Raw genomic sequence first — 26,863 nt, 5'->3', positions numbered from 1 at the left:
AAGCAGCCCGTGACAGCTGACTAACTCCCAGGTACCTATTTACTGCTAGGTAACAGAACTGTAACCTGTTCTTAGTGATCTAAGAACAGGTTACACACAACTATAACCTGTAAACACCTTGTAATAGATTCAGCTACTTGGAACAAATTCCAAGTAGCACGGGCTATGGTGAGCCGGTAACTTACCTGGCACAGGAGCGGGGCAAGTAGCACGGGCTATGGTGAGCCCGTAGTGGACTTACCTGGCACAGGAGCGATGCTGAATTTGCTGTGTATAAACACGATTGATAAAGATTAAGCCACCCAAGAAGTGGCACGGGCATGAATAGCCCGTAAGGCATATAAACACGATTGATTGATGAGGATTAAGCCACCCAAAAGGTGGCACGGGCATGAATAGCCCGTAGGTGGAGGCCCTTTTGAGCCAATACCATTATCAATAGATGATACTGGAGATCTGTGGAGGTGCGACTGCACCCTGCGTGACGGGAGATGTCTCCCGTGTTATATATAAACACGTAAATTCGTCCATACTTATACTCGCATTATACTCGTGGGTGAGGTGATATGGTACAACAGTTTTGGGTGAGGTGAACAAACTTTTGACAAACTCAAAACAAAACACGAAACTATGGGTATTAATTGGATATGAGAACATAAGAATGGAAGCAACTGCAGAGGGCCTATTGGCCTATACTTCCTCTTGATGCTTCTATATTGGTTCGGAAATATGAGGACCGCTGCTGGCGACGGGCTGCCTGCTTCATGGAGGGCCTGTAAGAGTAAGCATATAATAAGCGGCAATCCTTAAGAGGGATGGGTTAAAATTAAGAAGTGTCACGGTGATACATACTACATGATACTGTCGTCGGGCAGAAAGAATTATTACTCTAGCCAAATCTTGACAGGTAGATAATTATGTGATATTTAATGGTCGACTCTGGAAAGTATATTGACCTGGCGGCTGGCTCTGGCAATTATAATAGCCTGACAGTCACGTATAATAACTTGCAAAGTGGCTGAACTAATACTAAGGTCAAGGGATATAATAAAAGAAAGAAATTAAATTGAATGTTGTGGGTGGGAACTTTGGCTCCGGAGGCGGCCCGCCTCACACCTGTAATTGTTAGCATTTAAGTGGCGTGAACAATGCGTATAAAGTCGAAGAAAAATATGCTAATCTAGCCTGGGTGTCCTTTTATTGATAATAATAATAATAGCCTGGGTGTAGTGGTTAGCCTTTTTTTTGTCTGGTTGCGCCGGCAAGTTGCTTGACCTGCCAGCAATTTGGTGGCCTGGCTGAATCTGCAAAGGCAGACCAATACTAAGAGGAATATAACGAAGGGGGGAAATTATATTAAACAATTAGCTTCCTGGTACTGTAAACGGCAGGAAAGGATAACGTAACATGCTCAATAATAAATTAAACAAGATGAGCCACAAATATGATGTGAGGACGGCGTCGTCTGCAGGGCAGGGGACGTTAGTTACCAACCTGCAGCACGAGAGGGCACACATGTACGCGGCCGCTCGGCTCGTGCCTGTAAGTTGTCTCGTATTTCCCCGAATTATTTTCCGTTACACTTTTCAATAAGCTCTCACTGACGTGGTAACTTATAGCACATGTGTTACATTTGTAAGCATGTCAATTTTTAATGCGTGTCTTTCATAGTAGGTGAAGTTTAGTTTACAGGCACTAGTGATGGCTGGATCTTGTTCATGTAATTGTTAAATTTGACTCCGGAGGGCTAGTTTATTGGGCAGTCAGTCATCCTGTGAATGAACATAGTCAGAGGAACATGTGCCACACCTCCTCCGTCTTCCCCAATAAGAAGAAAACCCGGTGGGTGGTTCACCCTGTCACTTGTACCCCAGACGCAACTGGGATTGTCAGGTTATCTTGAGATGATTTCGGGGCTTTAGTGTCCCCGCGGCCCGGTCCTCGACCAGGCCTCCACCCCCAGGAAGCAGCCCGTGACAGCTGACTAACACCCAGGTACCTATTTTACTGTTAGGGAACAGGGGCATAGGGTGAAAGAAACTCCGCCCATTGTTTCTCGCCGGCGCTCGGGATCGAACCCGGGACCACAGGATCACAAGTCGAACAGGGGATTAACAAAATTTAAATGTTTATTGAGTTAAAATTACATACATAGAAGATGAGTTACAAACATAATATTGGATTTATAGATAGAGCTAGTACATACAATACCTAACACCACTAATACACATATAGCGTTTTGGGCAAGGTTTGGGAAAAAAAACACTTTATTCATTTATTTATTTATATACAAGAAGGTACATTGGGGGTTAACAGAGAACATAGAAATTAAGTTGATTTTACATTCTGCAGTCTCCGTGGTGTAGTGGTAAGACACTCGCCTGGCGTTCCGCGAGCGCTATGTCATGGGTTCGTATTCTGGCCGGGGAGGATTTACTGGGCGCAATTCCTTAACTGTAGCCTCTGTTTAACGCAACAGTAAAATGTGTACTTGGATGAAAAAACGATTCTTCGCGGCAGGGGATCGTATTCCAGGGACCATAGGATTAAGGACTTGCCCGAAACGCTACACGTACTAGTGGCTGTACAAGAATGTAACAACTCTTGTATATATCTCAAAAAAAAAAAAAAAAAAAAAATTCTTGTAAAGTCTTAAGTTCAATATTATGCCTTAATAGTTTTTTCCAAATACAGTAGTAGAAAGTACCCACGGAAATAGGTTCTATTGTCTCTTCTCATCCTCATGTTTTTCTGATGCCATTGGCCTCTGAATGTATGCGCACACACACGTGCTAGATTTGTATCCAAGTATGGAGTGAAAGTCACAGGAAAGAGGAAAAAAATTGTAACCATAAATTGCCAACAGTCATCTTCATGCATTAAACTAAATTAGTTAACTTAATTATACAACATCTTGATTTATTTGGTTGGGAAGACATGACAATAAGGTAATGTAATATCAGTACAAAATAAAGAAATTTGTGTTCCAACAATCTTTGAGCTTGTAACGGTTCTATTGTTACGTAGAGTATGGTGACAAATAAACACAGACACTAAGATACTATATATATATTTGGTCGAATATACAGAAGTACACAGGTGATACGTTGGTGTGAGTTGAGCGCACTGAGCGTTGGTACAGTATCTCGCAAGTGTCTGCTCTAGACCACACTTGAAAGTAGACTCTGCTTAATGTTTGCTATCCTGCTGCTTATATGCCCGGGCAACGCCTCACCGTGTTGTCCGGGCAACGCCTCACCTCATTCATCTCCAAAGGTTGACAGGAATATTAACAAAGCATTTGGAGCGAGTATATTATTGGGATAATCTACTCGCTACAAGCTCTTTCAGTATCTTAAATATATATCTTTCAAATACAATTTTTGAGATTGTGGAAATTTTGTGGCTCATGCTTGTGGAATAGTGAACAGTTTGCAAAAATATAATTAGCTGGAAAGTTGTCACAACAGGCTGAATAATGACATTGCATTGCAGTTTGAAATACATGCATGTAGAAGAGAATTACATCCATTATTAAATCTGACATTTGCATGTTATAAAACACAGTTTAAGTGATAATTCTGTAATAAATAACTTTTTCATGTTTGTAACAAAACTCTGATTCATTTAGACAAAAATGAACTAATAAGGAAGCAGAATAGAAGATGCAACAGGAAAAATGAGTGCTAAGAGCAGGTCAGCAAGCTTAAGTTCATCTCAGGAAGACATTCTCCATTTATGGACTTATGGGATTCTTGTACTTGGAAATGACCATGCATCTGCTAAGGTAACTACACTTTTGTACTTGTTCTGTATTAATACAATGACTATTTAATTTCTTAAATCTAGGTTTGATTTTTGAGTAAAATTTCTGTTCATTTTTCCTGCTAATGTACTGTATAATGTTTGTAAATTTAGGTTACATGAACTATCACATATTCACAGTAATAAATGGGATAGGATTCACAGATCTCCTAGCTAGGATGGTTGTTCTGTCATTACTGTTCTTTTAAACAAACCTAACCTAATGAAAAAAAAAAAAAAAAAAAATTCATGTGCAAAGGGCCGCACTCTTTCCAAACCCCTTGGGACTGAGACTAAACGAATAACCTGTTGTCCAGTTAAGTGGTAATCATCTTGAAACACTATGGAAAACAAATTGACAATTTTTTTGCAAAATTTCAACAGTATATTGTTTGTACTCGCCAATATAAGAAGTTCTGATATGCTTGTTAACTTAAAGGTACATTGTAATATGTATACCTATATTACATGCAAATCTGAGCCTGATTCAGCTCAAAGGGTCTTGCAATCCACTCCTTCACTGCTATTCAGTCTGGTAATGTCTTCCAGAAATTGATTCAAACACTGGCAGAAGTGTTGTGATCTGACAGTCGTCTTGCTGATGGTATTAAGATAATCTCATTTAAGAAATTATTAACAATATGGAATTTTGTTCATGGGTGTAAGTTAATTCTTTACATCCATACAGATGTACTGTATTATAATATTTACATCACAAGTATAAAAAGCAGGTGATAACTACAACAAAGATATGATAACCACAATTTCCCTGGAATTAATGTGACAATACATGTAAATGCACCTTAAGGGTTTAACCCATCTGTTTTTTGATAACATCATGACATTTATATAAAATATACTGTATTTTTCATAGATCTATTTTGAAATTTTTACTGAAATTCTATTTTTAGGTTGTTGTCACAAAACCACCCAGTACAACTTCAGAAAAAAAGCAGAGAATACACGTTCGTGTTGTTGATGATAATGTTCCAGCAGGCATGATCACGTCGAAAGTCAAAAAGATATGCCGACCATCATCAGAATTTATACACAAGAGAGCACCATGCTCTTACACCTTAAGAGCTTCAGCTGGTTGCTTATACACAGATCCAGAATTGCTAAATAATGATGATATGACCTGTGAGTATTATTTTGTCATGATCATCCAATAAAGTGCCTTTTACTTCTACTTTTGAAGCTCCTTCTATGTTGATTTTATGTACTTGTAGCAACTACATCAGCACTGTGAGCAAGTACTGTTACATCCTGCACCACAGGTATATAAGACCGCTTGACCACAGCATTGAAATCCTTCGGCCACAGCTAATGTGGCAACAACACAACTTGCCACTCCTGGCCCCCACAATCTCTCCAAACAGACTTGGCTACAGCCAGTAGCAGATTATGTATTTGAAGGGCCTGAGGTACAAATATAGTTTGGGGGGGCCCTTCCTAAATTTGTTAAATATTAAAATTTAAATATATGGTAATCTGAATAATTCAATCTGAATAATTATTCTGAAATAAAAAGATAAAATATAAATTATATATGGTACTATAAAATTATATTTATAAGTACAGTAATTGGTACTTTTCTGTGGAGAGCCCCTTCAGTTCCCAGGAGCTATACTGGGCTGATGTGTGTATATTTGATCGTGGCAACAGTTAATCAAAGGAGTTCTAGACTTACCGGGAACCAGAGCCAGAACCTGGCCCCCTCAAGAGAGGCATGAGGAGCAGAGGCCTAAAGACACCCCAATGTAATTGGAAGCAGTCTTTGCCATCTACCAGGTCAGGCACCCAGAAAGATAGGAATTCCAAAACAAACTACTACTGATTAATTGGCCTATGATGTCCTGGCCTATCATTTGGGCATGGGGCTTTTGGAGGTTGAACAAGGTCCTGGCTGCATGGTACCTTGTTAATGTTCCTGGCCCTTCTTGGGCGTGTATAGCCTTGGGTCGCAGGTTACAGCCAGTTATCTCGACTTCGAGTTGAGGAGCGAGTGGCAGCTGCCTCCCGGTAAGTCCCTCTTTTCCTTTACCTTTGGTTAGGTAGCTCGGGGAGCCGAAGGGGCGCTGTATAGAAAACCAGCGTTGAATATAATGAAATGCCATTTTCTAGTAGAGACCTGGAGGCGCTGTGGCATCCGTCCCTCCCTCTAGTCTGCATTTTTTTCGCATTTTTTATTTTCAGCCTCTGAACTGGGGTTGGCTAGCCGGCATGGGTCACCCCCTGGGACCCCCTTCCCCTCACAGGGAGTGGGGAGTTGCATAGCTCGCAGTGGCTGTGGTGACGTCATGCTTGTTTTTGATTGGGGAGTTCTGCTTGCTAGTTCGGCTTTTGGTTTGCAATTTTTAACCAGTTGTAGTTTGTTTTGGAATTCCTACCTTTCTGGGTGCCTGACCTGGTAGATGACAGACATATAATGCTTCCAATTACACAGGGGTGTCTATAGGCCATTGCTGCTCCTGCCTCTCTGAGGGGTGCCAGGTTCTGGTGCCGGTTCCCAGTAGGCTAGAACTCCATCAATTCACTATTGATACGGTCTAATATATATATACACATCAACCCGGTATTGCTCCGGCGAGCCTCCGGGTCTCGCCCAGAAAATGACGTTTCATTACATTTAACACCGTTTCTTTTATAAATAAAACACGAAAGTCGAACCATAATACAGAAGGAAAAACATAAAAGACCAGGAGTAATCATGTCGAGACCTTTTTATAAAACAACAAGAAAGTAGCTATCACTATTACTGTAAAGAAATTTTTTAAACAAAAACCTTTCAGACAAGCAATGTCAAATCAATGGTAGCATGTTTTAGTTGACTAGGGATAACCTAAGTGAAATATTGTTGCACATTAACAGCTTCATTCAAAGCTGGAGAATGTGCTGACCTGGAGAAAGTGCCAAGGACTTTTATATCCAACTGTATTCAACAAAACATCTAAATTATTAGAATCACTAAAAAGCCCTTAAACTTGACTTTATAGCACATTTGAGAGAGAAATCATAACACCTGGATCTAGTCCCTAATCTGCACACTAGAATAATTGTAGCCTCTGTTTTCCTCAGCTAATCCTCCCCCCTTAACTACTTTTAATGCCTCAACTTCTCTTACCCTTCAACTTCTCCCCCCTTCAACTTCTCTTCATTCTTCGACTACTACCCCTACTTCTCCTTACTAATTTTACATGTGAAAGATTTTTGTTAACACTTCATGTTTTTCAGATTGTATGCAGTGCCAAAAGCATTTTGTGGGGGTGTGTTCCAGTCATTTTGTGTTGATTCTTAATGAAAAAGTAAGTATGTCTTTAAATTTTTATTTAGTGAGAGGGCTGGCTGAGTGTGGCATTCTACATGTGACATTTTGACTAAAATGTTCGTGGCATTTTATTTGCCTTTAGATCTACCTCCAAACCTGTGCTTGCAGGCCATGCAGTAAATGCTGGTAATCACGTGTGCAGTTTACATAAGATGTTTTTCTTCTCAATCAATTTTGAAAGTTGATTTCATTCAAGTAGATAGATGATGGTACCCTGCAGGATGGTCAACTTAAATGTAAATGCAATACCAGTGAATGAGTTAAATGTATGGCTTTACTTGGTGTTCATAGTAATATATCATAATATCAATCTAGTTTTGTTATGAATATACCTAGTAGAGCCCCTTTAGTAGTTCCCTAAGCTTCAGGGCTGATACTGCCAAGCATTATGAAATTATATCAGCTTTCTAAGAACCACCCCATCTTGTCATGAGCCAGGACTAGAATCTGGCTCTCTGAGGCAAGGAGATCGTGGGGGATCAGAGATCAACCCTAAACAGAGAAAAACTTGTCATAAAGAATAGGAACACAAAAATATGGACTTTTTGATTGGATTGGAGAAACATTGTGTTATGGCCCTCTGGGGTCGCAACTGGGTTCTTTCTCTGAAGTTAGTAGAGCTTGGGTATCCGGCCCCAAGCTAGTAATGACTTTCAAGGGGTGTGCTCCGTAACGCAAGTAAATTAAAGGGGAAGGGATAAAACTGCTCAGAAATAAATATATATTCACCACCACCAATAAATAAATATATAAACAGTCACACGCTGTTACTATAACTACACTTATTTACAATCACTTGTCTTCCTCCGAAGACACAGGATGCTCTGCTTAACGGTGCTCAAGACGAGTAGCCCTGGTTCTCTTCTTGTGGCCTCTAGACGAATCCTTAGATTCTCCCAGCGAGTCTACCCCGGCCACAGGCCAGCCAAATCACAGTCCCACTGGGTGCACCGTCGTGGAGGCCGTCAATCACAAATCCAGCCTTTAGCTGGCAGGTTCCAATCAGCAACGCTGCGTAGGCCACTCCACGACCGATACTAGGGTTGCGAGCCCTAGGCAGGAGCCTCGTGTGATTTCACAGATCACTCTCCTCACCACAACACCCCAGTGGTTAGTCTTCTCCACCAGTCGTTCCGGGTACGACAAATCCTCAACTGCCACATCACAGGCAGGCTAACACAACAGTGTTCATCCGGGGGGGTGACTCACAGCTTCTACAGCAAATGCGTGGAGGTTCTACGGCTGCCTTGGGTAGACTGATCCACCGTCCGATTCAGCAGTCCCAGGTCGACTCTGTAATCAGACACGTCATCAGTAATAGGGACACTCTAGGGCACCTCACTTACAGGCTTAGACACAAACGCCCACCTATCCACTCCATAGATGGCGTTGCTGTCTAAGCTCCACCTCACCAGAGGTCAGCAGCGGCTGTGTTATGAGCTGATCAGGACGGGAAACTAGCCCTTGTGGCCAGTATATCTCGTCCTCACTAGATGGCGTCGTCCATTTGGAGGGGGTTTCGGGAGCCGACCCACAGATGGCGCGGTCGTCACTGCTCCGTGCTCGGACGCTGGGCTCAGGTCCGTAACACATTGTTACCTTGGCATAAATACCCTGTTTATGATTATCGTAATTATGATTGATTGTGATGATTAACTAACTGATGGCAATCCAGGTCACCTGGAGTCATGTCCAGCTTTCCATCTCACTTAGCTGCTAGCGGTTTGGTCATACCACTCAGACTGGCCCTACATGTCGCTTCAAGTTCTCGGCTAAGTGACTGGCTATTCGGCTATTCTTAGAATGATTGTTACACAAAGAGCCACTGCTTTGTGTTTATTTTATTTGTGCTTCAAGATTTTCTTGCACTTCCCTTGCCCCACCAGAGATACCTGCTGGAGGAGTCGACTCCTCCTGAGTCGCCTTACTTAAATGTATCACATGATTATTCTCCACTGCGAGGCCTGTTGGAGAGTGTTGTAATGTAGTCAGCTGTGTGCATGTGTTTTCATGTCTAGCTGTGCTCCTTGTGCATTTAGGGGCCTGAATATTGTGCATGTATTTAGGTAGCAGACCAATTGTCCTTGAACATCTTCTGAAGCACTGGTGAAAAAAGTAAAGTTATATATTATTTTAACTAACCACATTTTAATAATTTAATTTTGTCCTTTACAAAGAACTTTTCTGGGGGGAGCCCCTTTGGCTTCCCGGAGCTTATCCAGGCCGATATGCTAATGTCAGACTTTGGCATCAGTCATGTGTATGGAGTTCTGTGGGCCTACCAGGGACAACGAGCCAGAATCTGGCCCCCTCAGAGAGGCCCCCGTGTGGTTGGAAGCATTCTGTGTCTGCCATCGACTGGGTCAGGCACCCAGAAAGGTAAGAGTCCCAAAACAAATCCCTATTCTGGTGAAAATTACTACCAAAAGCCGAACAAATGGATAGAACTCCCCAAAAAGAAACAAGCATGATGTCACACATCATGCTTGCTTTGCTCCTTTCTTTTTGGGGAGTTCTATCCATTTGTTCGGCTTTTGGTAGCAATTTTCACCAGAATAGGGGTTTGTTTTGGGACGCCTACCTTTCTGGGTGCCTGACCCGGTTGATGGCAGACATAGAATGCTTCCAACTACACGGAGGTTTCTATAGACCATTGCTCCCCATGCCTTTCTAAGGGGGCCCGGTTCTTGCTCGTGGTCCCTGGTAGGCCAACAGAACTCCATACACATGACAGATGCCAAAGTCTGACATTAGCATATCAGCCTGGATAAGCTCTGGGGAGCCTCCAGGTCTCGCCCAAAAATGGCGTTTCATTACATTCAACGCTTTTTTTTTTTTCAGATTTCCCGGGATGGGAGTGTGAGAGACCGGGCTCGCTTGACAGCACCTTGGCCTCTTTATATTTCAGAGTCAAAAGTTCAAGGTGGAGGTGAAGGTGTGTGGACTAGTATCCGCTTGCCTCAAGGCCTTGTCTTTGGACCCTATGAAGGTCATTATAAAAAAGATGTGGAGGGAGTCGCTGACTCGGCTTATGCTTGGATTGTAAGTTGAATAATTAAGCAATTAAAACTATAAATTCTTAATGAGTGTCAAGAAGTAATTGAATTAGGAGTCCCAGGGGGCAGGCGGCTCACTTCCCGCACCTGGGGAAAGTAGAAGCATGCCTTACTGTTTTGGCTTAGAACTGAGAAGTAATGACTAACACATATACATAATATAATGATATTTTTTGGTTCAATGGTGAAGCTTCTGAGATTCTAGATGTAGCAGGAAGTGTTTGGTTCATGTAACTTAGGCCAGGGAATTCACTTATTGAACCACGGGCAGGCAGCTCGCTTCCCGAACCAGGGGCAGGCGGCCCGCTTCCTGAACCAGCAGACTTGGATAAAGTTATAAAAAGATCAGCTGGAGTTAAAGCTCTGTTAGTTGAGGAAGAGATTAGTGGTGGTATTGAACCATGAGAGAATAGATTTGAAAAATCAAACATTAAAAGTGAGGGAGAAATTTATACAGGACCCCTCTACCCATACAGCTTGCAACTTAAAGAAACAGCACCCTAGATCTTATAATGACAACAGAGTCGTTGCTGTGACATGTTAGTAAGATACTTACCCAGCAACTCATGAGCAGCTATTGTGGATTTGTTCATGAGCGATTTGATGTGGGATCGAGTCCTGTCCAGGAAGAATTGACCAGGTGCCATTTGTTAACTGTTCATCCAACAGTAATTGGGCACCTGGTTGTTAACCAGTTGGCAGGTCACATTCCAAGGAAAACTAGTACAAAAAAAAAAAATGCATTTTAGGTAATAAGAGAAACTTACTCCCACATACAACCAATATATCCTGACATGAATATTATACATTCATAAAATTCCAAATAAAGGTCCAGGCTGGATGATGACTGCTGTATCTCTGTATCTACTTTCTAGAATACTATCCACAAATGAGAAGAATTAAAAAATATCACATGCTACATTGTCTTCCCAGCTTGGTGCCATCTTTTGTTAATTGTAATAATAATAATTCATTGTATTGGGGACATGCAACCAGTGTATATAGGCAGTTAGATTTCTCAGGTACAGTACATATTTACTTCTAGGTGAACAGGTGTATTAGGTGATAGGAAACATGCCCACCAGATAGATAACAAAGCTAGTAGAAAGAGTTATAACCACTAAGTTTAACCTTTCCAGTGAATGAAGCCACCCAGGAAATTGGATCAGCCAAAGGAGACTGAAGAAAACTGGCAAAACGCTTCAAGAAAGAATCTAAGACCTTTATGTGGTACAAGGAATAAAGAACAAGTCTTGGTAAAACCTGCAGCAAGTATATTATGTCAGTAATATACTTGCTCCAAAACGACATCCTAACCTTTTAGTGGATGGTGTGTGTGGACCGATTACATAGGCAATCGATAAGCGAATACTCATCCTCTTTTTACGGGCTAGTCATGTCTGTGCCACTTTTTGGGTGGCTTAATCTTCATCATCATCAAATAAATATCAGTAATTTCAAGAGTGGTGCAGAGCACACACTTGAGAGATACCACACATCTTCAACAACAATGTAGCACTCGGCGTGTCCAGTTCCTACCCTCACAAGACACTTCAACCTCAACACAGAGCAGACAGCCAGACTCTGGCCGCATCGAGCCTTCATGCTCCTGTCTCACACAGAGCTCCTCGACTCCGCCAACATTCAGAGCGCCATGCGCTATGACTCGCCCCGCATTCAAGCGCTCTACCCCCGGCCTTAATCCGCTCTCTGCCCTGCTACAGACTTTGTCTTAACTCCTGTGACACTTCACTATACTGATAACAAACCGAGTGCTATAACCAAGACTATACTAAATAAATGTAAAAAACTACTAAACTGTGTGTGTCCAATCAACCAAATACAAGCACGTAATCATAAGTTACAAACCCTTGAAAGGTGTGACCAACTAGATTATAACTGATAGAAAAAGTCTACTGACATTTTGAATGATTACATTGGTGTTCACAATAAAAAGACTAGATAATATCTTATCTCGATTGCAAAATATTCAGAATGAGCATTGACAAGTTAGAAAACTCTAAAACTCTAAATTAGACAAAATTCTGTTCAGAATGGTCAATCAGCCAATGAATGGTGCTTACTATTGACACTCGTATTCAGAAAATCCTTAGACCAAGAAGTTGTTTGAAATTAGATATGTCACTATCACTCTTATTAAAAAAATAAACAGAAATAATACTGCAAGGAAACTACAGACAAATCAGCATAACATTGCATATCTACACATATGTGGAGAGAATCCTACAGGAAAAAATCTTCCATAATCTCACATGGTTTTTAAAATACAACTCCTGTCTAACAAACCTATTCACATTTTTGTTAACAAAACAACTACACAGACCAAGACAGTGCTTTGGTTTATAAAAAAAAAAATGCATAAATCCTGCAGAAGAACTGAGGGACTTTCTGCAAGCCACCAGCTTTTTAATACACTAATGCACTTTCAAACAATAGGTTCTGACTTGTTTATATTTTTAAACAAAATAGCAATACAATAAGCAATATCTCTGCATATTTACAGTTAAATTCATCCAAAAAATGCAAGATGATGGTGGATAGTGAAGATAAAACGACTAGTAACTGGTTGCGTTATGTAAACTGTCCACGAACTCTCTCTGAAATGAATCTCGAAGCTTTCCAGTACAAGGGCAACATATACTACACTACACTGTGTGATGTTGAAAGGTTTGCTATTTGAATTTTTTTTTAAACAAATTCCATATCCTTGTACAGTACTTTTGTATATTATAATTCCTCATGCCATGTTTATATATTTACAAAATTAAAGCATATTTATTTCAAACAAAATTCTTAATTCATTAATCACCTTTTTGAGAGTTTGCTTTACAGTACTAATTTATAGATTTGTATATAGCAGAGAAATTTGTGTTGTTCATATCTTTCTAGCAATGAAGAATAAATGATGATAATCTCTAGAGAGGATACAAGGTAGTTCCAGTTCAGAATGTTTACCTTAACATATTTCTGTAGAAATTAGAATTCTTAAGAAAGCTCCTGGGAGACTATAGATAAACCCCTGGCTTGGGAAGATGGGCAGTATTATTTTTGTATAATGCTACTAGTATGCCAAACATTTTGGGCAAGTCTTTAACCATTGTGCTGCGCCAACCAAGAAATCTCATTCTGAGAGTTGTACTATTTTTTTTAATTAGGCTATATTTTAATGTTTTTTAATGTTTTCATCACTCTGTGTTTTGAAATGAAAATGGTTGAGTTTGGAAACATTTTGATATTAACTTTACCTGAACATTTATAAAACCAACAAAAATATGTCCTTAACAATTACACTATGAAGTTTTTGCCAAAAACAGGTGCACAGTGCAGGGGTTAATATATAATGTACAGTATGATTATGTAATTACTGTACATTGAGGATTTTATTGACATACTGTACGATGGAAAACATGTTATTCATAGATTTCAGGAACAAGTAAAAAAGAATATAGGCATATAAACTGTACCCACAGGGGCAGGTCCAAGAGTAAATTGGAGCTGCCTCAAATATGGCAATTCAAAAAGCTATGGTAAATTTTACGTGTGTTCATGTGTTCTCAGTAACTCGGAGCTGATGGTGTGGTATGGTGATGAATATGGCAGAGAGTTAGGAATACCATCCCTCCTTGACAGTACAATATCAATGCACAGAAGTAACAGTAAGTATAGATTATTTTTGGATTTATCATTAACATGCACTCCTATTTTATCTTGTGTTAAACACTGAACTCTTCTGCATTAAAATAAGACACACCCATGGTGTGCAGTAAATAAATTCTTTCCAATAAATTATTTTGTCTTCTTATATTGTTAAAATGCAGTCTCTGATCATGGGGAAACTAAAAAATATATTGTATGTGACATACTTTAGCCGCGATGGAGCTGGGAAGTTGAGCAAATTATGGGCGCTGAGCGTTGGAGCGCTCCGAGTCAGTCGGCCCCATCACCCCGTAGGACGGCAGTTGCTGCGAACATAATGTTTCACAATTATTTGGATGTTTCTCTTTCGTTTTTCTTTGTTTGCTGTAATATTAATAAAAAAAAGTGTAATTTATGGAATTTATATAGTTCAAAATGTGGAACACCGGTATGCTCAAAATGATGGGGCTCATGAATGTGACATATATTATATTCTACGATCAATCAAACAGTGTTTTGCCGTTATTACACTATACACACACATTGTATATACTCATATACATAGGTGTTCACCATAACGAACTGCTAAGTTAGTATGGTGAGCCCAAAAAACAAGATTGAGCTGCCACACTCGGCCAGTCCTCCCTCACTCCTCCAACACCTTATTCGCCAACATTCCTCCTCCCACCATACTGATATTGTTTTTATTACACTATTTACACACATCATGTTTGAGTATCTACATATTTTATTCACCATAACTATACAATTAAGCTGGTATTGTGTCCAAACAGCACACCATACACTGCATGACAAGTCATACAGCAGACGACGCTGCGAATGAGATGCCACCTTCCTCACCAAAATGGCTCCTCCAGGTCTTCGAGGTGAACCTTTGGTGCCAGCTTCTTTGCCTGTGCCACCTCCAGAGCCGTCTTCATCTGGTCGGCTCGGTGGTCACTATGTCAGTTGGCTTCTGGGAAGATGCGCTGGCTTTTTCATGGGTCGCCCTGTTGGCGTGGCGATGTGGGGAAGGCTGGCTCTGTTTGCCCACTCTTGGTCCCATGATTCGTGGGCGTTTCAGGTCGTGTCCTCTGGCCTGTGATGGCAATGGGTGAGTCCTCCTCCCAGAGGATTGGGGCTGGCGGGGCAGGATTCTTCCCCTGTGCTCCGTCAGGTCATCTTGGAGTGGGCACGTTTGGGTGTAGTTGAAACGACTTGGTCCCTCGAGTGCGTTTCTCGCTTATTTCCAGTGCTGAAACAGGACTGTGCAGATTTTTGGTTCATTCTGGACTCTTCCATTCTGAACCACAGGATTCCTTGCCCCCCTCCTTACGGATGACCACTCTGTCCCAGGTCCAGTTTTTCTTGGGGCCAGGTTCTTAGATGGTGTCTTTGGATTTCTGGGACACGTATTGGCATGTCTCCATTCATCCGGGGTTTGGGGACTGGTTAGGTTTTGTGCTGGGGCGACAAGCATACCACTTTTGTTTCCTTCCTTTCGTGCTGAATCTGGCACCTCGCACTTTCAGGCGTTTTACCTGGTTCGTAGTGGCCCGTCTGCATCTGCTAGGTGTTCGGGTTTTGGCCTACCTTGACGACTAGTTGGTGTGGGCTCCCAGTCAGTCCACTTGTCTGTTCGCCAGGGGTTTGGTTCATTCCCAGCTCGATGGGTTTGGATTCCTGGAGAACTTGAGGAAGTCCCATTTGGTTCCGTCCCGGATTCAAACTTGGCTGGGCCTTGTTTGGGATTCTTGGACGGCATCTGTGACTCCCTCTTGACAGTCCCACCTTCGGCTGTTTGTGAGGGGGTCCCGGGTCACTTGGCGGTTGCTCGAGCAGCTGTGCGGGAGTTTAAAATTCACCATGCTGGTTTACCTGCTGGGTTGGTTTTGACTTCAGCACCTGTTCTGTGTTGACAGAAACCAGACCATGGCCACCACACACCCCTTTTACTGCCACTCTACCCAGTAAATATTACATGTTCATATATTTCTAACTTTTTTTTACATTTTTTTATACAATTTCATAATTCTACAGTATAATGAAAAATAATGTTTTGAATTTTTTCATTTTTTTGTGCAGAGGGATGTATAATAATTTTTTAGTAGCCACACATTGATAGTTATAACAACTCATACTGGTTGATGTGACTTATAGGTGTAGAACTATGTCAGTGTGGCTAGCAATAAGGAGCCACCAAGGCCACCCCCACCTACCAGAAAAAAAGTGATTTTTATTACATTCAGTACCAGTTTTATTTAACTGTTCCAAATTATGACCTTTCACAGTTCAATTTATGTTAACTTATATTTAATGAATTTCATCAATCAGCAACTAAAGATATACCAATAATTGTTGCAGGTAGTCTAGCTACAGACAGAATTAGTATGGTTAAAACTGTACAAAATATTCTGCCAAGTCAAAATGGGATGCTTCTGAGCAAATCTCAATCGGAATTTACTAATTTATTTAAAGTTGCAAAGCTGGAACCTGACAATAATAATACAGTTAAGGTAAGACCCATTTTAGCTGTTTACCTACAAGCAATGCAAATATATCATCTCATTTTTCTCTTGTAATGTATCTTTATCATTTATTAATTCTGATTGAAATTACCTACTTAAAATTATCTGCTAGATTAAGGGCCTGCCCGAAACGCTGTGCGTACTAGTGGCTTTACAAGAATGTAAATACTGTACTATCCAATGTATTCTCACTAACCCAATGTACCTTCTTGTATATATATAAATAAATAAATAAATAAATAAATATATAGGGCATTGCATGGTTAAAATTAGGGTATTCTAAATTAGTTTTGTTATGTCTCTTAGTTCTAATTTTGAATTATTATGGTCTAGTATTGAATTTATGCAGGTCCTGTATAGTTGTGGTTTATTTGAGTATATTAAATACAAGATGCCCAAGTTATACCCCACCTAATTTGGCCATTATTTTTTTAACATTCATAATAATTAAAACAATAATGCCTTCTCCTTCCTCCATATTTATTAAATTGTTACAGTATTAGTTGTTAAAATGCAGTTAAAATGCAGTTATCATTATACATTGATCTCTGGGGTAATGCAGTTAGCAGCATATGTTGATTTTAGTTATTGCTTGGCTGTTATACAAATACTGTAATGTGTCGGTATGTGGTTATAATGCATCTATATAGATGTAATGGTTAACAAATATCCATGAGAAAATTTTTGAATAATTTTTAATTGCTTGCTGTGTGAAGAGGATATGGTGTACCTGTGGCCTGTGATTATCATCAAATTGCAGTTTGGTCTTCTCCGTCAGTGTTCTGAATAATGTTCTGAGGCAGAATAGCAGCAAAGGAGTATGTTGCTAGAGTACCTCATTTGAGCTCTTCCAGGAGCAGATTCACATAACATTTAGATGTACATATAAAATTGTAGGCCTGTATGAAGTACTCAATTTTTTTTGTCAATAATGAATAACTATGACAATGATTTTGTCATAGTTATTCCACACATTGTGTAAACAAAAGTGAAACGGCAAACATAAAAACCATCTAACTTGGACATAAAAGCCCTTTCCTGTTCGTGACCAGAGCACACTGCATGCTGATGTGTACAAGGACCCAGGGACTCCCCCTACCTGGCTCTCTCCCAGTGTGCACAAAACAAGGAAAGACTTGGATATTTGTGAGATTTTTAATTTTCCTTTTTGGCATAACAATGTATTGTTTTATATGATTTTTTCTTCTTCTTTTCTTTCCCCACACAGGCAGAGTGGCACTATCAATGTTAGTCACATGTTAAAATTTATCTATTGAGCAAAATATTTTTTAAGAGTAAGAAAAAGGAGAAATAAAAAAGGAAACAAATGACATTAACCCCTCAACTGCTCGACTTCCAAATATGACACCCCCCCCCCCCTTCCCTCAGTATGCAGGAAATAAATTCTCTGGAAAAAAAAAATCTTTTTTTTTTGTTTTGAAAGTGTCAAAAACCCTTCCCTGAGTATTGGTATAGTAACAGAAGGTCGGAATTGTACGTACTTTGGCTGCTATGGGGTCCGTAAGTTACGGCGTCATTCCCTGGTCGCCCGTGGCGTACACCCCATGGGCCGGTAGGGCGCCTGGGGCAGGATGCGCGAGTTGCCACAAATATATTTTTTTTCATTTTTTGCGCAGAGTTTCAAATACATTTTATTTGTTTTTTCATGCCAATCCTATGTATAATGAACACGTACACTATATTATGGCAGTAGAACATCCGTACTGTCCGAAGACACTGTTACGTGCATGACACATATATACACATATGTTGCACATATTTCCCATACGTCATGCTAATTTATGTATATATACAATCTATTTACACACTACACACTATCATACCATATACATTCACCATTGCCGGTCCCCAGGACCGGGCCGCAGGGACACTAAAGCCCCGAAATCATCTCGAGATAACCATCAACACACTCAGAACTTCGCGAGTGCCAGCTGCTACACCCTCACTCCTCCAACATCCAGTGTCTCCCCTCACTCCTCCAACATCTTACTAGCCAACATTGCTCCTCCCACCAAATTATTGTTTTTATTACACTATTTACACATGTTATATATACCTATCTGCATGCTTTATTCACCAGAACTATGCAAGTAATCCGGTATTGTGTCCAAACTTTACAGTGACCATCATACACTGCATGAGAAATCACACAACAGCCAGCAAATGACGCTGGATGGAAATTTATACAATTTTGGTTCATCCAGGACCCTTACCAAGTCAGTAAGGGCCCAGGTCAAACTGAAATGTCATCAATTGCCTTTCCTTTTATATGCTGTATGTAGGGTTGGTGTCTAAGTTAAGTAGTTTTAACATAATTATTTGAGTTCATTCTTAGCATTAAAACATTTTCATGAAATAAAAACCATTTGCTCATTCATACTCATGTTTTCATGTAGGTGGTGTATATCAACTCGAAAAATGTAAAGAAAACTGGTGGTGGTGACTGTTCAGGTACAAGCAAGAAGCTGACCAACACCAGTCGTGTATCATCATATGCTGGCATGAAGCTTACCAAGTCTTATAACAAGATGTACAGTCATGTATGTAAGTAATTAGTAAGAATCTATTAGTCATAATTTGAAGTTTAAGAATTAAAGGCTGTATTAACGGTATGTGCTATTTATATGGCAGCTGTCTGGATGTTCAGATAGGGTTTTGTAACTGTTACTCACATACAGTACATTCATAGTAATACTACCAGTAGTTTGCAGTGATAATTAGCAGTGTCAGCAGTGCCTATCTTACAGTATCACCTTTATGTTGTGTATCATTTGCTAAATTGAACCTCTCAAATGTGTTAGCTTATTTTTCATTTAGTGTTAAGTGCTTACTCCATTATACCCACAAATAAACACAAATTTAACTTAATTATTTTACGTTTCGCCCCAAAAGACTTTTCGTATTAGTGGCTTTATTTAATGTTCAACTCCTCTACAATAAAGTTTACCTTTGTAATGTGATCTTATGTATGCATATTTTATGAATAAAATATAAATTATAATATTATTATTATTATATTATTATTATTGGTAATAGTAGTAGTAGTAGTAGTATGTATTAGTATTATTATTGGTTGCAAGACAGAGGCACCTTTCAGTAGTCAATAAAACATGTATTCTTTGCTATTTAGTCATATGCTTTCAGGACTTAAACCTGTAGTGTATTGCATAGTACTATACTGTATTTTGTATATTTTTTCCTCAGATTGTATAAAGTGTAATAGATCATATTCGGGACTGTGTCGGAAACATTCATTGGTGCTTATACTGGATACTCCGGTAAGTTGTCCACGATTTCATTCTTTTATTCCTTAAATTGTAAAAGGATTGTAAACTATTAATTAATATTATAGATTATTATTTTTTATTAGTTGAGCTCTTTTACTTATTTAGTGTTTTTTATAGATTTGAACATTTTAGTTTTATGATCATAATTTACATATTTTTGCTTTATTGCCTCTGCCTTTGTGCATCATAGGTTTCTCGTGATGGAAGTGTGAAAGAGCGAGCTCGCCTCACTGCTCCGTGGCCTATAACCATTGCCAAATCTCAAATAACGGGTGCTGGAGAGGGAGTCTGGACTAGTGCCACCCTACCAGAGGGACTTCTGTTTGGACCTTGTGAGGGCCAAATCATTAAAAAACAACAAAAAATGTCTGGATATGGATGGGAGGTAAATTTATGTTCAACAACCAACTGCATATCCACTTTGTGGTCACTTCTTACTACTATTCTTCTTTGAGCGTCGGACAGGTGCTTGCATCTCTTTATTACTGCATAATCCTTCAGTTCCAGTTATTAGGAGCTGTTCTGATTATCAACAAAATGTTCAATTTTTTTTTAAATTTGTCTAAAATCAATTTCTGAAAATATTTTGATTTAAGTTTCACGACAATGAAGCCAATAAGTTTGAGATATGTTTAACATTTTTAAGTCATTTTTACATAATTCAAATATTTTTTGCTACCGGACCCCCAATATGCGTGGTCTAAGGGTTAATGTGCAATTAGCAATGGAATGTGGTTGACAAATAAATAAGTATTAAGTTTTAGTCTTTAATGTTTTTCCTGCCCGAAACGCTTTGCGTAATAGTGGCTTTAGGCATTGTTTGTACCAGCTCTATCTATAAACCTAGCAATTTTTGTAAAAAATCTCTTGTATGTATGTACCTTACCTGAATAAACATTTATTTATTTATTTATTAAGTGAAGGTAGAGAAAACTGATTCTTTATTCCAGCTGACCTGTATTTTCAGATACGTGGGAGACCTGACATAGAAATTGATGCTGTGAATACTTCTGTGAGCAACTGGGTTCGCTACCTCAGTTGTGCCAGAAATTATACTGAAAGAAATCTTATGGCTGTTCAGATTCGAAATGAAATATTTTATGTCACCATTTGTACTATAAAAAGGTTTGTACAATTTTTTAGTTATACAGGTATCAGAAATTTAAATAAGTGTGAGAAATGCAAATGTTTTCAGACTAAGGTTGAATGAATTCCTGCAGAGAAGCCATGGTATCAAACCATATAGGCTGGTCTGTTGCTAAGAGCCTTATGGATAAAATAAATTTATGTGACTTGTATAAAAAATTTAATATCATTCCTCATTAATTAAATGCGGATGTATTCTTGGAAATTGGATTGGCACTACAGTGGTACAGTACCTCGAATAAAGAACGCCTCAAATGGCGAACATTTCGAGTGATGACTGGCCCAATCAGCGACAATTCGTCTTGTATAGCGAACGCTCGTTTGAATAACGACGACACCACATGGTGGGGACTCCGGGTCTCGCCCAGAAAATGGCATTTCATTACATTCAACGCTGGATTTTTGAGGTTGGACTGTAATATGTAGTATGTTTTGCTGATATTAAAGACCAAAATTTGTTGGTTATTAACTGCAGTTTTTTTTAAGTTGAGTATTTACTGTTGTTTTAATTTGTTACTGATGAGAGTTGTTACCAGCAAACAGTAGTTTATTTATTTATTTTATTTATTTATTTATATACAGTACAAGAAGGTACATTGGGGATTAACAGAGAACATAGAAATTGAGTTGATTTTACATTCTTGTAAAGCCACTAGCACGCAGAGCGTTTTGGGCAAATCCTTAAACTAACAGATAATTTTAGACAAATCACAACAAAATTGACACAAAAATGTTTACGGGTACTTTACAGCTTTACTATACAGTAACAGATAATTTTAAGTAGAATAATTACAGCAAATCATCAAAAATGTTTACAGGAACATTGCAAGAACTTTTGACACAAAAGCAGATTAGAATAATGCACAATAATAACAATACACAACAATGAAAGGATTACTAGGTACATCAGTTGAGGTGTTTGGTGGCATTTGGGAGGTCAATGAGCAGTAGGCAATGTTATGCTCCAACCATACACCTTTACCCAGATAAATCACAAATGGGTAAGCAATCAAGATAATAACAGGTGTCTGAATATGATCCATTTGTCTGTGTACTGTAACTCTTCAAGCATTTCTTTTATTAATTGTGTGCATAATTTGTATAGGTACTGTCAACATAAATTTCTGATATGGTTAATCATAAATATTATACAAGTTAACATGTTATGAATTTAGAATATAAACTCATCATACATTGTATATATTTTTTCAACAGTGGGACAGAGTTATTGGTATGGTATGGAGATGCATATGGAGAGTGGCTGGGAATATCAGTGAAAGACTTTTTAAAACCACAGCTAAAAGGTAAGTTTATGTTGTTGTAAGTTACATTATTGTAACTCCCAGTGGATGGGGAGACACTCGTCACAGAAGGATAGAGAAGCATTGCATGAAATTCTTTTGAAGAAATGAATACAATACTTAAGTAATGTATAAAAAAGCTCAATATTCATGTTTATTAGCATAATGGTAAATTAGTACCACCACATTAGGAAAGGTAATATTGTAGTACTTAAGGTACTTTATAGACTACAATTAATAATCATTTGTTTTGTCGGGGCTAGGAAGCTTGTGTTTGTGTGTTGTACCTAATTGGCAAAGTTACCTAACAAGCCAAATTTGCCTGAAATAATATATTTTTCAACATTTTCTTATGGTTTAAACTTTCCATTACATATGCTTAGAATTTTGGTTTTAATTTAACTTAGAAATTTGATAAAACCTAGTCTATCCTAACCTTACTAATTCAGTCATTCTTGCATGTGTAATTACCTAAGTGCAGCTACAGAATGAGAGCTATGCTCATGGTGTCTTGTTTTCCCAGTACACTTTGTAATATAGTGCTTTAAAACTACTGACAGTTTTGCTCTCCACAACCTTCTCACTTAAACTTGTTCCAACCGTCTACCACTCTGCAAAAGAAAAGTTTCTAATATTTGTAAAACCCTGGTTTGTGTCTTGGAGAGACTGCAGGATCCATGTGAAGTCAGTAGAACTCCTGGTTACAATCATTATTACCTTTAGGTGTTCTTTCACCAGCACAGCAACACCACTCCCTTTCTTAATTTTTCTGTCCCATCTCCAAACTGAGTAGCCCCTTGGGAATATGACCTCATTTAAAATATCATCTTCAAGTTTTGTCTTCGTGAGTGCAACAATGCCTGGCATCTGCAGCTGTATTACATCACTTAACTCCGGTATCTTGATTTCACGACATCTAAGTTGATGTATGCAATTTTCAGGAACATGTTCCCTCTCTTCTTATTCTTCACTACCCCCTTTCTCTAGCGGTTTTGTTTGCCTTTTTGTACCATTTTACTGGCCTGCCTATCCCAGTCACTTTGTAGAGTAAAGAATTTATTTCTTCTTCGTTAATGTTCTCATTTAGACATTTTGCCTTCACGAGGTAGTTTCAGCTTCTCTCGGTCTTGTTTTGAAAGATCTCATCTTAATGCCCATAATTTCCCTTCCTCGTCACTTTGTAATTTTCTAACATTCCTTGGTATTACTTCCATCTGTTTGACACTGTTTAGGGTGATCCTCAAAGGTCGATCTTTCCCTTTGATGTACCTGCCAATTCTCCTGTAGTCGCAGACATTCTTTATGGTAGTAAGACCTTCCACAAGGCCAACAATCTTATCTACTACTTTCACGTCATCTACAGTTCTTTCTGTCCTAGATGTTATCTCCTTTTCTTTGCAACCAAAAATTATCAGGGACTTTGATCAACTGTGTTTTGCACCAATTTAGGACTTGATGCCAGTTCCTTTCTGACTTCCAGCCTCATGTTTGTTTTATCCTGGTTGCTGCAGTGTTTGGCTTCCTTTACTGTTGCTTTTATTTTTTTCTGCTCCTTGGCCACTTGGGCATAGGCGAGTTGCATATCCTTCTTGCACTGTTTTATTCCCTGTGTAACTTCTGTAACACCTGGTTTTCTCTATCTACTCTGTGATTGAGAAAAAGTAAAGCAAAGTAAGGAAGAAAGGAGGGGAGGAGGACGGAAGAGAAGAGAGGGGACAGACATGGATAAGGTTGAGGAGGAACTCATCCGTCTGGCAACAGAAAACGAGAGGCTGCAGCCTCTCCAGCACTCTCTCTATCTCCTAACTATCATACAGGGGTATATATACAACTGAATCAGAAGGGGGGCATTTTACACTGTTGTGGGGAAGTCTGGTGTGGACCTGTTCCCAGCTGATTCAGCCCAACTTGGTCAGCACATCAGGGCGTCAGCTTTCCATGATGTACAAAAAAGCAATCAAGATGTATCATTTATTTTCCTCTTCCATGGCTTTGCAATTTGTTGCCAATTAATTCTTGTCCTTGCACAAGTCTTTCACTAACCCCCTCAAGACCTAATTTTTTCTACTCAAGTGGTCATTACTTTTTTTCAATTTGCTGATTATTTCTACATGATAGTTCACTATAATATCTAATTTTGCCAACTTGTTTTGTAGACTGCTTATATGCTTATATCAGTGTTTTCTTCAGTGAAACCATTAAAATCTAGCTCTGTTTTGTTTTCTCTCTTGCTGGCGGCCATCTTTAATTTTTGTTGCCTGCACTGTTTTTTTTTTTTTTTTTTTTGAGATATATACAAGAGTTGTTACATTCTTGTACAGCCACTAGTACGCGTAGCGTTTCGGGCAAGTCCCTGAAATACGATCCCCTGCCGCGAAGAATCGTTTTTTCATCCAAGTACACATTTTACTGTTGCGTTAAACAGAGGCTACAGTTAAGAAATTGCGCCCAGTAAATCCTCCCGGCCAGGATACGAATTCATGACATAGTGCTCGTGGAACGCCAGGTGAGTGTCTTACCACTACACCACAGAGACTAATACTAGGGCAACTTTTTCTCATCCAATTTGTTCACTTCTCTTGGCACATTTGTGTTATCTCCCCTATTTTTCAAAGCACTACACCTTTATGTTTCTTGGGACACCACTCACTATCACCAACCTGTTCTACAAGACTTAGGCATTTTGAAATATCCTAGAGTTCCTCTGATGTAGGTGTTAACACAAGGGGTGTCACCTTCCCACCAATTCCTTGTGGGAAATTTAGAAATCATATAGTCCACTATCATAATAAATAAATTAATATAGAAACAAAATATAAATCATTTAATAATTAAATTAATAATAGTAATTAAAGTTAATAATATAATTGCACTAGTCAGTCTTCCCCACAGACCTCGATATAAGCCTAACATGTATAAACTGGCTACCTCTTTTCCCGACAATGAACTACAGTATTATTATTACTGTATTATTATTATTAATTCCTCTGGAAATTTACACAAAAATACTAGCGCCTTCATGCTATGACATTCCTACAACTCATACATTGACTCTCAATTTAGAGTTTGTGCAAGCGTTGTTTTTTTTTTCTGGAAAGCCACTGTCTGAATCATCTTGGTTCTTTTCTAAAATTTGTGGGCATAATCTTTGATTTCAAGTAATAAACATTTAACTAGTCATACAGTACTTAAACTTATGCAGTACTAAAATGTTCTTTCATCTGACCAGAGCCAGATCTTCAGCAACGGGGTAATGAATTCAAAACTGCAAGGAAATGCCTTCAACATGAACCGAGATGTCTGAAGAAAGCCAAGATAACAATCAGAAAAATGACAAAATAAACTACACACCATCTGACCAAACCCTTGGCCAAAGAAGGTAACAGGGTGAATAGAAAACACAGTACTGGTCTGGTAAAAGCATTTCAGGAAGGTGATATTAATGGTAGGCTTTCTTCTCATTGGAATATCCCTAAAGAAATATCTCGTGTCTGTAATAAAACACCACGTTACTATGATGTCATATCTCTCAAATGCTCCGATAATGATTATAACCTTACTAAGCCCCATGACTACAGTCTTCATAATAACAGGACCACTGATCACAGTGCTAGTCATCACAAAACTTCTAACAATAACATTAGCTCCTCTAATACCATTCTGTTCTCCAATAGGGTCTATCATGGTGACAGTCCCATCAGATCTTCTGAACAGTATGTCAATCCCAGCAGGTCATCTGACCATAGTTTTAGCAAGCCAATTACTAACACCAGTAACCCAAGCAATTTATCTGATTTTAATGTTACTTCTAGTTGTTCTCCCAATCAGTGCATCAGTCCCAGCAAGTCTCAAGATCTGTATGTTGGCCCTAGTAATTCTCCTGATCCATGTCTCGGCTGCAGCAGGTCTCCTGATTGGTGTGTCGGCCACAGCTGGTCTCCTCATCAGTGTTTTTGTTGCAAAGGGTCTCCCAATCGGTATATCGGCCCCAGTAGGTCAAATGATTCGTGTGCAAATCTCAGCAGGTCTCTCGATCAGTGTGTCACCTCCAGCAGGTCTCCCAATCTCTGCGTAAGCCCCAGCAGGTCTCCCGATCGGTGCCTCAACCCCAGCAGGTCTCCCAATCGCTGCATCAGCCCCAGCAGGTCTCCCAATCTCTGCGTAAGCCCCAGCAGGTCTCCCGATCGGTTGCCTCAACCCCAGCAGGTCTCCCAATCGCTGCATCAGCCCCAGCAGGTCTTCCGATCAGTACGTCAGCCCCAGCAGGTCTCTCATTCGGTGCGTCAGCCCCAGCAGGTCTCCTAATCGGTGTGTCAGCCCCAGCAGGTCTCCCAGTCGGTGCCTCAGTCCCAACAGGTCTCCCAATCAGTGCCTCAGCCCCAGCAAGTCTCAGAATCGGTGCCTCAGCCCCAGCAAGTCTCCCATTCGGTGCCTCAGCCCCATCAGGTCTCCCATTCGGTGTCTCAGCCCCATCAGGTCTCCCATTCGGTGTCTCAGTCCCATCAGGTCTCCCATTCGGTGTCTCAGCCCCATCAGGTCTCCCAATCGATGCGTCAGCCCCAGCAGGTCTCCCAGTCAGTGCGTCAGCCCCAGCAGGTCTCCCAGTCAGTGCCTCAGCCTCAGCAGGTCTCCCAATCGATGCGTCAGCCCCAGCAGGTCTCCCAGTCAGTGCGTCAGCCCCAGCAGGTCTCCCAGTCAGTGCCTCAGCCCCAGCAGGTCTCCCAAGCAGTGTATC

General features: G+C 39.7%; 2 protein-coding genes across 3 annotated transcripts in view; both read left to right on the top strand.

Annotated features, from left to right (window-relative positions):
- LOC123762887 (uncharacterized) overlaps positions 1-26,863 on the top strand; it is a 226,765-nt gene that overhangs the window by 177,636 nt on the left and 22,266 nt on the right. The window lies entirely within an intron of this gene.
- On the top strand, positions 763-25,505 carry LOC138350755 (uncharacterized). Of its 2 annotated transcripts, none has more exons than XM_069301988.1 (14): positions 763-781; positions 3,632-3,787; positions 4,716-4,944; positions 7,039-7,109; positions 9,974-10,174; positions 12,713-12,876; positions 13,768-13,865; positions 16,210-16,361; positions 18,791-18,938; positions 19,599-19,672; positions 19,872-20,066; positions 20,649-20,806; positions 22,043-22,131; positions 25,358-25,505. In XM_069301988.1, exons 2-14 carry the CDS (start codon positions 3,680-3,682, stop codon positions 25,468-25,470), a joined length of 1,800 nt encoding a protein of 599 aa, XP_069158089.1. In that variant the 5' UTR covers positions 763-781; positions 3,632-3,679; the 3' UTR covers positions 25,471-25,505. The 2 variants fall into 2 exon arrangements, with proteins under 2 accessions (XP_069158089.1, XP_069158088.1); XM_069301987.1 differs by lacking the exon at positions 763-781 and adding an exon at positions 1,461-1,542.

Source organism: Procambarus clarkii, chromosome 47 (assembly GCF_040958095.1).
Source record: "Procambarus clarkii isolate CNS0578487 chromosome 47, FALCON_Pclarkii_2.0, whole genome shotgun sequence".
Lineage (NCBI taxonomy): Eukaryota > Metazoa > Arthropoda > Malacostraca > Decapoda > Cambaridae > Procambarus > Procambarus clarkii.
This window is presented reverse-complemented; position numbering and strand designations above follow the sequence as displayed.